At 36.8% G+C, this 16,009-nt stretch overlaps 1 protein-coding gene across 4 annotated transcripts in view; it reads left to right on the top strand.

Annotated features, from left to right (window-relative positions):
* The window catches only part of EPB41L4B (erythrocyte membrane protein band 4.1 like 4B), a 247,130-nt gene that overhangs the window by 94,165 nt on the left and 136,956 nt on the right, over nt 1–16,009 (top strand). For all 4 annotated transcript variants that reach the window (XM_078153049.1, XM_021004573.2, XM_021004571.2 and 1 more), the window contains exons 5-6: nt 1,642–1,686; nt 4,031–4,083. In XM_078153049.1, the coding sequence (XP_078009175.1) occupies nt 1,642–1,686; nt 4,031–4,083 (98 nt within the window). The remainder of the gene's footprint in view (nt 1–1,641; nt 1,687–4,030; nt 4,084–16,009) is intronic.

Genomic DNA, 16,009 nt, shown 5'->3' with positions numbered 1-16,009 from the left:
ATAATTTGTGACAGTTGTTTGCGGAGAGCTCCCGGCATCGTTGCCTTTTACTCCTCCACTAGATTATTTTTCAGGCCCAATCCTACTAGATTCCTACATATTTCCTATACACGGTCCTCTTACAAAATGGAGATAGCATGAAGACAGAAGGCAGTCACAAGAACAATTATGTTTCACATATTGTGATTTTCCCCCTTTTAGTACTGGCACCACTGCCTTTTTTGGGGCACATAATGGTTTTTTTTTTTAAATTTCCTCTTGTGTTTTTTCTGGCAGAAGGCTGCAGTAGTGGTAACAATATAAATCAGTTAACTAGTGGGGTAGGAAGTGAAAGTTACTGAACAGGCCACAGTGGCATGGGCCATCTTGGAGGTGGAAGAGGTAGGTCAACAGGATGGATCAGGCAGTTTTTATCCACCTCTTGAGGACCCCCCCCCATACACTATAATCTTGAAAGCTTTATTTTTTACATTTGGAAATCAATATGACAATTACCCGTAGCTTCTCACTGATAGTTGACCTTAGAGTCTCTCTGAATATGAAAAGCAAAGTTCATTGTTGGTTGAACTCTTGTTTGAAGGAGTAAAAAATATATATATGTTTGCATTTTGACTTTATTTTGGTATATGGTGTAAGATTTTGGTCTTTGTCTAGTTTCTGTCATACTCTTTTCCAGTTTTCCCAGCACTTTTTGATACATAGTAAGTTCTTATCCCAGAAGCTGGGCTCTTTAGGTTTATCAAACAGTAGATCACTATAGTCATTGACTACTGTGTCTTGCATCAAAACATATTTTCAGTCATATTCCACAAAACACATATTCCCCTTTACTTCACTTTTGAATATACTCCTCTTTATCCATCTCTCTTTTATCCAGAATACAGAAAAAAGTTTGCCTGCATCTGTTCCTTATTTTGAAGTTTTTAAAAACAAAAGAAATTATCCCAGTGTCTCACCCAGTTACTCAGGAACCCTTTCATTCAAACCTGTTGCATAAAAACATCATTGAAGCCATGAAACATTTAGTTTTAGTGAAACATGTTTGTATTAATTTGTCTGCTACCTCTCTATAACACTATATGCCCCCATCTTTTATTTCATATATGTCACCATTACTAATTAAAACCAGGGCTTTCCCCCATTTCTTTTGGTGTGTGCTTAAAAAACATTAATTGCTAGTTACAAAGTCAACTTCAGACTTTCCTAGGGGTCTGGCAAGTGAAGATTGCAAGTGGTTCAGGATGCTTCAGGACAGATGCTCTGTCTTGCTGCTTTATTGGAAGAACTGCATATACATTTGCTGTGTTTTTTGTCCTGTGTGTTTGGTTCTCTTCTCGAACTTTCAGGACATTTTGAGTATACTTGTTGGACTGAACACTGTTTCATACCACAGCTTACAAATATTTTGTGATTTCTGTAAAATGCACATTTCTTTAGTAGATTCTGGGACAATGCTTCAGGAGACAAGTCCTATAGAGGAAAGTCTTCCACTAATGTTGAAGTTTTATTTTAATATCTCTTTATAGTTCAGAATTGTTCAGTAAAGATTTAATGTGTGGGGTGGTTTACAATGGGAAATTTGGGAATGGTAGAGACTTGGAAAGACGACACTATTTGTTGACTTTTGTGTATATTTGTCAGGTACCTGTTTGTATTACAACTCAGGCATGACATTCTTTCAGGAAAGTAAGTATGTTTTTATTACAAACTCTGAACCCTGAATAGGTAATAATGTGCATTGTTTTAGTTCTGTTAATCATGTTCCTTTAAAAAAAAAAGCACCAGCTTTTATTAAGTGATCTATTATTTGTGCCATCTCATCATTTCTTTTTTTAAAAATACTGTGTAGCTTGAATCATTTCCAAAAATATTTTCTTTTTTAAAGTGATGAATGTTCAGATATCTTACTCTTTTTAATTATACCACTGGCCCATTCATGATGGCTTTTGTTTTATTTTCCATAAAACATGTTATTAGTATGTATACAGGTACAGGATTTATGCAAATATCCCATTCATCACAATCTGTATTTAAGTAATGTAAAGGGGTGCCTCCTGAGTGAGATGGAAAGAGGATTTTCATGTTGTCATTTTCTTTTCCTCTCTTAAAAATAGATTTCTAGCATTATTTCTTTCAGTCTCTGAGTTTCAATAATAACTTATTACAAATATTTTGGTAATGAAGTGTTCAATTTCACATGAAATACTCTTTTGTCTGAAATATGAATCCAGATAATCATAGCTTTTATAATTATCCCATGGTTTCAGCATCTGCGGTTAATTCTTTCCATCACATGAATGCTAAGAATGTATGTGAATAATTTTGACTAATATTCAAAAACCCAAATACCTGCTAGTGTAGAGAGCAAATACAATTTCACCCCTGATTTTAATATCTGCCATGACCTTTGAAACTTGGGAAAGCTAAATGCAATACATAATATAAAATAAGTGGACTGTATAATGCATGTATTTGTCTGTTTCAGCCATGTTGCCCAAGTCTTTGATCCTTGATATTATGTTACATATATATTTTGTGTGTATACGTGTGCATTGCCATTAACAATGCCTCTTTTAAAGCATTAGAAATGGATTGTTTTTGGCTTTTTCGCTATAGTCGATTCTGTAGGAAGGGAAAGTTTGCCTTCTGCATGTTCAAAACATTCTTAGACTAGAAAAAATATCGATTTATCATTTCCCTTTAGGACAGTCAAAAATATGGTCAATTCTAACTATATTAGGCCAGTGGTTATATTGTAGTGCCCTGAGGCCGATGGACTAAGGGCCGGAAAATTGAGCTTTTTTTTTTTTAATAGTATCTAAGCCAATTAATCACCTTCTATTTCTGAAAGAGGATGGACATTTGTGCTAAACAAGATAAGAAACTGTAAGATGTACATATGAAAAGATCAAACATTTACTTTTAATAAATGAGTATTAAAAAATGGTGATCATTGTGTACATTTAACTCTTTGTTCACATCTTAATGAAGTTAAGAAAAGGTACCCAAAATGCCAAGCAATCTAATTATAAAATTGGCTTTATTTGATTTGAGATGTTCATCCCACCTCTTTCCACGTTGGACTCCATTTTCTTGGTTTGGCTTTTTCAGTTACACCCCAGCATTTAACTAGGTTCCAGAAAGGAAGAGGCCTCAGGGTGACCTGAGTTATCTGTTTGCAAATGATCCTGTTAACTATAGTTTCTTCTTTGAGACATAAGCAAAATGTATATTACTAAAAGGGAAGAGCAGAGAATCTGATAAAGATAGTAAAAAAAAATTTGAAGTATTCACAACTGTTTTCCACTTTAAAGTAAACTTAGATTTCTTCCCATGACTAAACATTACTATCATATCTGAAATAATACTTAGAGTGAACACAGTTAATTAAAGAGTAATGATTATCTTCACTCTACTTTTAGAACAACTGAGTCAGTGTATGGCAAATTTTCGTTTAATAAGAATTAACATTGTATTAGAGAAGCCACATTTTAAGTGGGAGAGAGATGTTCTCAGAGTCAGAAAGACCTAGGTTTCAGTGCGGCCTGTGGTTCATATTGGCTGTATGACCCTAAGCAGGTCATAACCTCTCAGTTATGGGAACTCTTAAAGTTAAAGATTGCAGAACAGTTGCCAGTCTTTATGTAAAGGGAGTTTCCTTACTGGGAGTTCCCTATAACAAATAAATCACTGGGGGGAAAAAACCCAGCATTGCATTCCACAATCTTCCATCCTCTTGACTAATTTTATCTAATTCTGTTTACCAAGTGGATAGATATTGCATATAGATTATAATATTTCATCAGGTCCCAAGCACTGCTTTTCATATTCTGAAATAAACACTCTGAAATAGTTCGATGTGTTTGGTTGTTTGTTTTAAAATATGACTACAGTATATAATAAAAACAGATTAAAAATAGTGGTCTAGGTTTTCTTAGACGCTTAAAAAAATCTGTTTCAGTGTAATTGTATTCTTTATACGTACATTTAAGAAAGATGCGTATTCTGAGCTAATTTCTTTTCTTTGAAGATTGAAATGCCCATATGAGACTGCTGTGGAGCTAGCTGCCCTGTGTCTTCAAGGTAGGAAACCATTTGGAAGTTATTTGCATTCTGAAATTGTGTGTAATAATACTGCGGTGATGAATCTGCTGGTGTTAGTGTTATCAATATATGTTTGTACCATAGCTTATGGTGATAAATGTTGGCACATGCAGTCATTGAAATCCTCTAACTTCAAATGAAATTGTCCTGATATTCACTAATAAAGCCACAGATACACTAATGGGTTAAGGGATGTGCCTATAGTAGCCATTCATTTTCTAGCTTTTTTGTCCAGTTAACGAGAAGCAGTGGCAAAGTGCATAGAGTGTGAGGCTTGGAGCCAGAGTTACAGTCTTGATTTTGACACTTACTAGTTACACGACCTTGAGTAAGTCATTTAACCTTCACCTTCCTCAAGCAACATCCTAGGACTTCTCTATCATGTCATGGAGGAGGATGTGATTTTTCTTCAGTGATGGAGGAATTTCCCTCCTGAGGAGTTCCCCATGCTAATGACATCACAGATCCTTCATATATTTGCATATTAATCATCTGCTCTTTTATTATTGTGAAAAGCTGTTTCTAAATTTAAAACTGAATCCTTTTTTTAATTATGAGGAAAATATTTTGCTGTGTTTTAACTGTATTGGATTAATTCCTTTTTAGTGTATAATTTTCTCATATCTGAGAGTCAAATATTTTATTTTGCTGTAATTAAAGGGCTATGTAAATTGTGTTATAGACATTGAAGTATAGTTATGTTCAGTTGAGAAAAATAGGACTAACAGTTGGGGCACATTTATGGTTACCTTCATTATGAAGGTAAAAATAGAATTTGTCTCCCTGATAATTATGAAAAAAAGGAATGTATTTCATCTGTCTGTGATATTCAAAAAGAGTATTCTTTGTACCAAAGTGTAATGTTTTATAGTGGAAAGTTAGTAATGCTAGACCATTTCGCACCCTTTGACATATGAGAGCAAGTAGAAATAGATGTTGTTGCTCTTATTTCTGTAAATTCTGTAATTTCAAAGTACAGGATTTCAATTTGATGAGCATTTGTGTTACTGCTACAGGGTATGTTAATGTGGATGCACTGAGGATGATGGTATAAATTTTCCTTAAAACAATATTATTCAAAGTGTGAAAAAAATCAAAATTTCTATTTTAAAATAAAGGTAGACCAATTAATTCATTTGGGGGTAAGGGCTAGATAGAAGACTCATAGAGAAAAATGAGACATTGAATGATTAGGTTACTTCTGTGATAAGACATTGCAAAGTAAAGAATTTGATGTAGGACTCCTAGGGGAAGAGAGCAGATATAGAAGTTATTTAAGGATAGGAAGAAAGCACTGAGTAGACTTGCTACTATTTTACATTTTAAAAAATGGAAAAGTTGACATTTCTTAAGGATGAAATAAATTATTTCCCAACACAAATAGCTAGTATTAACAATGAACTGGCTTCCTTCTCCCTTATTTTCCTAATCTCTCCTTTCTTTACTAATTGTTATCCTTTGCAAACAAAGTCAGACAAGAAATGTCATTTAAATGCAGATAGTCAAGTAGTATTTATTTTGCAGAATTGGCCTCAGCTTAGGTTAGTATTCATATAGTTGAGGCTTTCCTCAGAGGTTTGATTTTTGTTTTTTAAATCAATCTAATTATATAAAAGTCTAGATTACTACTGAATTACCTCTGGCTTCACAGACATCATGAAGAAAAGATCCTAGGCCACCCCAGTTTGGTTTGGGAGACTGGTGGGATGGCCTTTGGGATTTTGGAAGCAAATTGGATGATTAAAAAGCAATCTGACCCAATGCAAAGGGTCCTTGGAAGTCTATAGAACTTCCTTCCATGTGCCAGGGAGGAAAAAAGAAACTATGCTAACCAAAAATACTTTCCCAAGAGACTCTTTAGCCTCCAGAAAATCAGAAGACATTTCATAAAGATTTTTCAGGCCTAGTTTAGACTTCTTGAAAGGTGTTGCCCACTCAAGAGCATTACTTAGAATAAGACTAGCCTCTTGAAATAAGAGAGTTAAAGTTGCTCTGTTACATTCACTCTTTTTCAATCTATGTCAAACCTAGAACCATGAAATTCTTTCCCATTCCATTCACAGCATTCCCAGTCTAATGAGGTGAGCAAATAGCAATGACTTAGCCTTGCTTATGAAGCAAAGACTGGTTTTTCGTCCTGTTATCTTGACATTTTGGAAGTGGCCTAAGATCACAGTAAGGGCCAGTTCTATAAAAGAATGCCACTGTAGAAGACCTCCTTGTATCTACTTCAGATACAAGCCTGTTACCAAGGGCTTGTATAGATATACCCATTGTACCGCTGTCCAGATTTGAAGAGATAAAACACATGGAACAGTTGGAATTATACAGGATGATATTTAATCTCATTCTAGATTAAGTAACACAGACTTCAAACATTATAGGAATTTAAAACCTCATAGAATCAGTGTTGGGTACCACCCAGGATATATGCTAATGATTCAGAGAACCCCGGAGGAGGAAAGAGGGTCATCCCTTCCTAGTATAAATGAAGGTCAAAGGTGGGAGGAGGAAGAATCAAAAGTAGAAAGCAGGCCAGGATGCTCTTAGGTTGTAGGATGCCAAATTCCTAAGGTCTAAAGACAGTTCTGAAGTCCAAGGCAAGATATTCAGCACCAAGGGGTCCTTGTTCAGTCAGGAAACCAATATAAGGAGTACCAGGCAATGTGACCATTTCTATGATTCAGTCTGACCCCCAAAGCTTTGGTCTTTTTACATTGGCTACTTGCTTTTTCAGCTTTTATGAATGTTCTGTTATAGTCATTTACAGGATCCACAAAGCTGCCTTCTAACTTAATCACACTTCAGGCCTGGAGCTCGTATACCAAGAGTTGTAAGAGATATCAAAGTATGAAAGCATGAAATAATTAATAAATTCCTACCACATTCCAGGCTGGGATACAAATACTGAGGCAGCTAGGTGGTGCAGTGCATAGAGCATATGAACTAGAGTCAGGAAGACCTGAGTTCAAATGTGGCCTCATACACTTACTAGCTGTGTTACCTTGGGCAAGTCACTTAACCTTTGCCTCAGTTTTCTCATCTATAAAATAGGGGTAATAATAACGTCTATTTCCTAGGATTGTTGTGAGGATCAAAGGGGATAATGATTTAAAGCACTTAGCAAGGTGCCTGGCACAATAGCAAGCACTGTATAAAATGTTAGCTATTATTACAAAAAATAAAACAATCTTCTCTGTTAAGGAGAGAATCCAAGTCATTTGTGGGTATAGAGGGTTACAGCTGGGAAGATAAAAGTTTCCATTATGTCCAGATAGTAATCTTGGATTACTGGGGGGTAATAGTCATCTAGTTTTCCCTTTACCCCAGAATCAGTCATTCAGCAACTATTTGTTAAAATACCTGGAACAAGTCAGGCACCATGCTAGGTTCTGGGAAGCAATATTCTTTGGGACCAGCAAGCAACCCAGCCTTATCAAGGGGAAAATGGGGAGATGATCATGGGATACAGGTGGCAGGAAGGGTTATGGGTCCAATGCAGGTGCTGCGATCTAAGGTAAAGGTAGGTTTTAGCTTCATCTGTCCAAGGCGCAGAGTGTTTAGCAAACTCCAGTGGTTATTTGAATAATCAGAGAAGACTTTGTGAACCAAGTGGGACTTGAAGAAGGCTTTGAAAAACTTGTAGGATTTAAATAGAGGGAGGGAAGGTGGGGTTGGGGTGGAGCTTTTCTGGATCTAAGAACTTGCCCCAGAAAGCTCATCCCTACTGTCCCTAGGTACTAAGTAGCTAATGGTAGCAGTGGGGCTCTCTGCTCCTCCCTGGTGGCAAGCATATGATCTGTAAGCCCTTGCCCACTTACATAAAGCAGGAAGCATAAGTCAGAGCCGAGAACAAGCAGTCCCTATCCTCCATCCCAAAACAAGCTTGGTTTTGTTTTACTAATGTTGGTGTTCTCTCCTTCATTCCTGCTCCTCTTGACCTGATCTTTGATTTTAGACTCTGCCAATCCACTTAGATCCTCTGGCATAGAAATGGGACTTGAAATGAGGAGACCTGGGAATGGATCCTGCTTCAGGTCATTAATAGCTCAGATACTTGCTAGTTGTGTGATTGTAAAGAAGTCTCTTCATCTCTCAGTTTCTCAGTTTCCTATTCTGCAAAACTGGAATAATAAGACATAATGATAACTAGCATTTATACAGTGCTTTAAGGTTTTGTAAAGCATACTACATATATTACTTTATTGGTCCCCATAACAACCCTGTGAGGTAGGGGCTGTTATTACCCTCTTTTTAGAGATAAAGAAACTGAAATCGGTAGTTAAGAGGTTGAGACCACATTTGAACTCAGGGCTTCCTAACTCGAAGTCCACTATTCTAGCTGCCTTTACCTATCTCACAGGGTTGTTGTAAGAAAAGTGCTGTACATACTTTCAAGTACTATATTAGAAAGATAATATGATATACTGGCTGGAGAACTGGGCTCAGTCAGGACCACCTCGATTTAATTCCTGCTTCTGATAGACTGGCTGTGTTACTTTGGACAAGTCATTTAAACACTCAATGCCCCAAGCAACTCTCTAAGACTATAAGGTGCAAAATTTTGATGATCTTCCCTCTGTTCATTATTTCCTATTTGTCCTGATGGTCAGCAGATATTTATTGTGTTCAAACTGTGTACGTGGCTGTATGGAAAAAACAGTGTGTTAGGAGTTTTGATGTGTCAGTGTTGTAAAGAAATTTTGGTTGGAGAAAGAGAAGGGGGACAAAGGACACTGACAAGGTGGCTCTTACAGTAGCCCGACCACGAAGGGTGGGGGAGCCTAGACTAGGATGGTGGCAATGAGAGTAGAAAAAGGATGAATCAAAGGAAGCTTTTGAATGAAACATCTGTGGGCTTTAAGGCTGATTGGATGTTGAGGAGGACCAAAGAGAATCTCTGTTTGACTTCTAAGCACTTAATCATTTCTAATTTGTATTATGAGTAGTTGTATATCGTAAAGTCCTTGAGGGCAAGAGTGAAGAGACTGGACCACTGGTTTCATTGGTATAAGGAACCCCCAGGTAAGGAGGTCATACCTAATGATATGACTTGGTACCTTCTCTGTCATTTATAGTCTTAGTGAGAGAAATGATTGTTTCTCTCTTATATTAATTACCAGTTATTAAATTAGGATTGTGATTTTCCCTTTCTGTTTCTTCATTTAAAGCCCAGTCTCTCAAGGACATTTCTGACCTTGCCCAAAAATTTAACTGCACCCAGACTGTCTGATCTAGGTGGAATTCTTACCCCACCATCCTTCATTGTTAATTGACTGGGTAGAGGATAGATCCTTTAGTATAGATTGCCCGAGGCAGGATTAGTTTGGATTGAGATGACTCTCTTTTTGTCCGTAAGGGGGCATAATTAAAGTCATGTCCCTAGCCCCTCATTAGAATAGGCCCACCTCTTATTATAATATTCATTCTCTTATTAATTATTAACCAGTTGGAGTTGATTTCTGCTTGCCAAGAACACTCACTCTTCCAAGGGCATATAAACATTGAGTGGCCTCCATGATTAGCCTTTGGTTTATGAGAGAAAATCAAATGGCTGTCATTTTATTAATTGTCGCCTAGTGATAATTAATAAATTTGATATTAATTACCCAGAAATTATGACTCTTGAGCTTTTCATACATCACATTAGAAAGTTGCCTGGAGCACCGAGAGGTTAAGTGTTTTGCCCAAAGTTACAAAGGCAGACTGTGTCAGAGACCAGACTTGAGCCCTGGTCTTCCTGTTTTTGAAACTAGATCTCTGATCAACTATAAAAAAGCTACCACCTTTGCTTATAGTAGATGCCTGATAAATGCTTGTTGCATTATTTAGTCAGAGCTTTTGGATCTGGGGGACTTAGGGAATTGATGCCAGTTGACAGAGGGGGAAATTGGGAAAGGGGGATAGAATTGACAGAAATAATTGTTTCTTTTTGAATGTGCAAATTTTGAGGTGATGTCAGGACATTCAGATGGCATTTTATAGGTATCTGGAAATACGCTGGAGCTAAAAATAATTTTTAAAGTTGCTGTTAATTTGTTGTGTGATTTTGGGCAAATCACTCTCTCCCTGTAAGCCTCAATTTCTCCTGCTAGTGATCTATGCCTTTATATTCCTTACACATTCTAGCCTATAAACATGGACTTCAGTACTTCCTCAGATCCCCTGTGTCTAATTCCTAGTGTTCTTGGCCTTGGCCAGGAAATCTTGACTCGAACATCTTTTGCTCCTCCTCCAACCTTGATTTGTACTTGCTACTTTTGTTTCACCTCAGATCCTGATCCCCTTTAGTGCTTTTACCCTATGTTGGGGTAGAGTTGATATTCTGTTATAGCTGGACAACTCTAAACATAGAAGGAACTATACCCTTTCCCCTTACAATTACTGGAGAAGATTGCTGTGAGACTCATCAGGGTAAGGGGAATAGTGGAAGGCATGGGTGAGCTTACAGTGGCTGTGAAGAGTTTAGGGTGAAGAAATGAGGCTTGAGAGAAGGGTGATGGGGAAGATGAAAGACACAGCAAGGAGTGCTAATGTAGGCTGACATCAAAGAAACTACAGAAGAGAGTTTTAAGAGGGAAAGGAGAGGGTGAATGGTATCAGATACAGCAGCTAGTTTGAGGAAGATTAGGAAAAGGCCATTGGATTTGGCTAACGGGAGTTCATTGATCACTCTAGAGAGAGCGGCTTAAGTCAGACAGCAGGAGGAAGAAACCAGACTTTAGCTGGCTAAGAAGGAGTGGCTGGTGAAGTAATGCTTTCTGTGGGCATTAACCGCAGATTCAAGGAACTTGGCAGGAAAAGTAGAGACATAGACTGTCACTGCCAAGCTATGTGATCTTAGGTAAATGACTTTCCTTCTGGAGGTCAAGGGAGTGGGAAGCTGGAATCCCCATGGTCCCTCCAAGTTCTCACATTCTATGATTCTGTAATGCTGTAATAAATATCATGAAGGGTTAGCATTTAAACTGTTCTTGAAAGTCAGTGATAAAGTTCTGTTGTTTTCTTTCTGAGAGGTTTGATCAACATTTGGTGAGGATTTTTGTTGATATCTAATAATTTATATAGTAGATGAGTAACCTTTTCCTGATCTAGAATTGAGTACATTCATAGTCCTTGATGCTTCTGTTTGCCTTAATTTCTGTGTACTAATACATGTTAAACATATTGTTCTGTTCATTAATAACCCAGTTTCTATATGCTTTGAGAGGCAGCTTGATTACAGTGGATAGGCAACTGGATTTAGAATCTGGAAGACTTGGGTTCAGTTTCAGCCACCTACATTTACTAGCTCTGAACACAAACAAGTCCCTTACATTCTCTGAGCCTCAATCTCCTCATCTGTAAAGTGGATATCATACTTATATTACCTGCCTTACAAGGTTTCTGAGAGGACCAGATAAGGTAATATATTTAAAGTGTTTTGTAAATCTTAAAACCCACGTATAAATATCAGATGTTAATTGAATTATTTTTAAAAATAGGAATAAATATTTTAAGTTTATATTGATTTAATGCTAATATTTCAAATAAGTATTCCAGTGTTCCTTTTGTCTAGAAACTAGGAGTGAATTATTTTGCTACGTTTAAATAGATCCAACTACAGTTCTCTTAAAATTGATACCTTGTTGTTACCCTTAAACATCAATTTTATTTCAAATGAAAGTATGCCAGGCCCTGCAACACCTCAAAAAACAAGAAAAAAATAGAAAGTGAAATTTAGAGGATCTCTTAATAGGTCATCTAATCCATTCCCCTCTTCACGAGGAGTATCTTGTTTAAGCCAGATAGCTGAGCTATTTGTCAAAATTATTCAGAAAAGGAATTGCCACAGGTTAGGTAGGGGTTGTTAATATAAATTATTTCTTTTTCTATGTTATTTACCATTCTGTTCTCCCAGCCAAACCAAGAAAAAAAAATTCACTAAAACCCAGTCACACATGGATTACTTATAAACAGCAAATTTATATTTTCCTTCCCATCTTCCCCTTTCTTGTTCTCTTTTTCAGTTTATATTGAACTTTATTCTTCTCAGCAGAGCCTTTTGTGACGCTTTTACATATTTATGCTTTGGTTCTTCAATTCTCTCAGAGACCATTTATGTCTAAGATCTTAATTCTTTGTTCTCTTTCCATTTCTCTTTTTTTTTGACAAGATTCCATAAACTCTTTATGGCTTTCCTTCATAATCTTTGTCAGGTGGTTTGCAAAAATATTTTTCATTGTACTTTCAGAGGCTATTACTGTGTCTTCCTAACCTCTCCCTTCTTTGGGTAGGTGCTGATTCGGTGATTAGTTAATAAGCTTTTCATAGCTGCTAGTTATATGAAATACTGTTTGTGACATCCCTGCTTTGCCCTGATTTTTCTATTTCATGAAGTCTATTAAAAGATTTTCATGTGAAAGGGAGAGGCCAGGACTAGCACAAGTGGTTACATGCTAACAGGGAGTCACATTTCAGTTCAATATGTCTTGATTACTGCTTTTCAAAAATGCAATGGACTGCCTTGAAATATAGCAATTTCCATATACTGGGAGCCTTCAAAAAAAATGACTGGGATTGTATAAGAAAATCTTGCTTTGGGACAAGTTAGGCTAAATGACTTAAAATCTGAGATCCTATGATCCTTTAAATCATAAATGCATATATATACCTTTTGGTTTGTTTTCTTTATATATTACTTGCTTTGTTTTTATTTTTTTCATTCATCTTCATTCATCTTGTTTTATTGATTACCCAGTAAGGTTTCTAGGAACAAGTATCAGTTCAGTGCTATGACAGTTCATTAATAGTGTAGGACACTTTAAGATTTTCTTCACAACACCCATGGGTTAGAAAATTCTTATGTTATCTCCATTTTATAGTTAAAGAAACCTAAGTCTCAAAAAAATTGTGATTTTTTCCCTCTTGGAAAACTAGTCAATTCTGAACAAATCTTTTTAGACTCCAAGTCCAATGCTCTTCTCATTATACCATGTTGCCTCTCACTTATACGCTCTGCCTTCTTGCCATCCTTTTTGTATTCTTTTCATTTTTCTTTTATTATTTATTTTCTTTTCCTTTATATTTCTTTTATTCTTTTATTATTCTTTTCATATTCTGTTTATTTTTCATTCAATTTCATTTTTATTAACTTATGTCTTTGTTTTTTCAAAGATCTCTTCTATTTGGAAGAATATAGTCTTCCTACCATATTTTCAATATGGACAGATGAAATTTAAGTATTGCCCCTAGTTGCCTTCTATTTTGTACTAGAGAAGCACCCATCTCCCCCCACAACACAAACTTAAAAAACAAATCTGCATCGATCATGCTTTTACCTTTTTATGTGGTAGATATGGTAGATATGGCCTGTCTAGAAACACCCACATTAACAAGGCTGTGTATGCTGCTGTCAAAGCCAAACATGACTAATATCCTGGAAAATCGGCACTATGAGCTCCTCTATCAGTTTTACTGTTTTCTGTGGTCACTTCTTTAGGTTTCCCCTTTATTCTCACTTCCTAGCTCTTGGATATATTTTCTCCCTTTCCAAAGTGTTGTGGTTTGTTTGTTTGTTTGTTTGTTTTAGAATTCTTCCTGGCCATCCTGTCCTTTTGCATGTTTAGTACTGTGTTTTCTCCCCTTTTCTTTGTTCTTTTCGCTTCGTTGACTTTCACCATAGTTCCTTCGGTATAACTACTCATTATTTTAGATTGCAGTTCCCATGATTAATTACTGTATTTATTATCAATATTATTGTGATCAAATGAGATACTATATTAAAAGCACTTTGCAAACCTTAAGGCATTATACAAATGTTTGCTAATATTTTTGTTGTTGTTATTATTATGAAGCCATCTTCTGTGGTTTCTAGAACCAGAGGTGATACAGAAGAACTTAAAAATATGATATTCATATTTATAAGGTGCTTTAAAGTTTAAAAATAATTTTGTACAAATTATATCCATATTACATTATATATATTTATATCATATACATATAAATATCTATAATTACAGTTTTGTGAGATATCCTTATTGTGTAGGTCAGGAAAGTTAGGCCAAGAAAGTTGAATGAATGAATGAATGAGTATGTATTCATTAAGTGCCTATATGTGCTAAACACTGTGGATACAAATAAAAAAGTGAGACGGTCCTTTCCCTCCAGGAGTTTATATCCTAATAGGAGGATATAACACATAGAGGTGAGGAGTGACCAAGGATGGGAATTTGGTCTGGGGAGTCATTAGAGGTTTTGAATAGTCATATGGCAGTAGATATCTACCTCCTTTTTCAGTAGTTATGGTAGCGTGAAAAGGTATAATGTATGTCCAGTTCTTGGACATATGTTTGTACAAATAGGTAGTTAAGACTGTGATTTTGTAGTATATGTAACACCCCCAACGTCTCTCCTATGAAGGGGCCATCTCTAATCATCCTGATCTGTATTTTGCCACTGGGCCCAGATGGCTCTGGAGGAGAAAGTGAGGCTGGCGACTTTGCATAGCTGCCTCCGACTTAAATCCAGTTCATTTGCGAGTCATGGCATCATCTTCCTGATGTCATCAAGTCCTCTTTGAGAACGAAGGACAAACAATAACAATACCCCCCAACATAAAGCAGTTATAAAATAGGTTGGGATGTTTATCTTTGAGGTAAATGTCTCCAGGTAAATTAATATATATTATAGCTCCCACAAATCAGATTAAATATTGGAAGTGTCTCAGTAACAACGCTGGCTTGTGCTAGCACTTAGGAAATGTGAGAATTTGGCTCTCGTCTAAAAGGACCGTTAGTTCCTATGCAAGCATTCATGATAACAAAACATCAGATATACATAAAGTTTGTATTTAACCTGACCCTCATCCATTCCAAAAACCACAAAGGACTCAAAGGTGAACCCTTTCTCTGTCTGGTAGGCCTTTGCCTTCCCCAAGCATCTACATGGGAAAATAACTCAGAGCTGGTAGGTGAGTTAAGCAGCTCCCATCTGGGGGGCTTTTACCTCCTGACTTAAAATATGCTAATCTGAGTGGGGCCTCCCTGGAAGGGGAAAGAATTTAAAGTTACCAAGGAATCCAGAAAATTTCCTTTTTTTGAGCCTTCATCTCCTAGGAACTTACACAGTCCTCCTGATTTGCAGTACTACTTTGGAGGGGCCCATTCCCCAAGGGGAAGCAACTGAGAAGTTGCTAAGGAATCACAAAATACCTTACCACCCCTGCTGTTCTCCAGTGTGAGTTACTCCTCACATACTTACATAGTCCAAATGATGTACAGTACTGCCCCAGGTGGCGTCCCATTGAGGGGGTGGATATCTGTTTACTCCCTGTGGTTGAGCTCCATACAATGCTGGTTTTTCCTCTACCTGTCTCTAATGACTGCTACTTTTCTTCTTCTGTATCTCAATTTCAGTATGATTCCTTGATGGGTATAGTTCCCTGGAGGGTCTACATATGTGCAGTCCTCTCTGAGAAACTGAATTGATGTCTGTGCATGGATCCCTCTCTTTCCGACTCTCCAAGTCTGCATGTAGCTGCTTTTAGAGACCAAGTTCAAAAACTATAGTTCCTCAGGTGTTTGATGTACCCTTGAACTTGAGTCATTGCCAGAAAAAAAGACCTCATCCATGGAGCAGTGATGACACAGAACAAGGGGAATTGACATCTGGTCAAGTAGACACAAGAAGGACTTAATTCTGTGCCTCCTTGACCCATTTATTACTCAGAAAAAGAGGAGGAAGAAGCTAGGGTACTAGAAAAGCATTCAAGCCAAGGCAATCCTGTGACCCTGGATAATTTAGAAGAGGAGTTGTTCTGCTAAAAGATGCTGACTTGTTTAAAATTTTTATCTTCTCAACTCCAGCCTCCCAGGTTGGACCCACATTCCTCTCTTCAGATTGTTAGGAGGGCCTCATCCAATTA

This window comes from Phascolarctos cinereus, unplaced genomic scaffold (genome assembly GCF_003287225.1).
Source record: "Phascolarctos cinereus isolate Bilbo 61053 unplaced genomic scaffold, phaCin_HiC Scaffold_4;HRSCAF=312, whole genome shotgun sequence".
NCBI classification, from domain to species: Eukaryota; Metazoa; Chordata; class Mammalia; order Diprotodontia; family Phascolarctidae; genus Phascolarctos; species Phascolarctos cinereus.
Note: the sequence above shows the minus strand (reverse complement) of the source record. Positions and strands in the feature narration are given on the sequence as shown.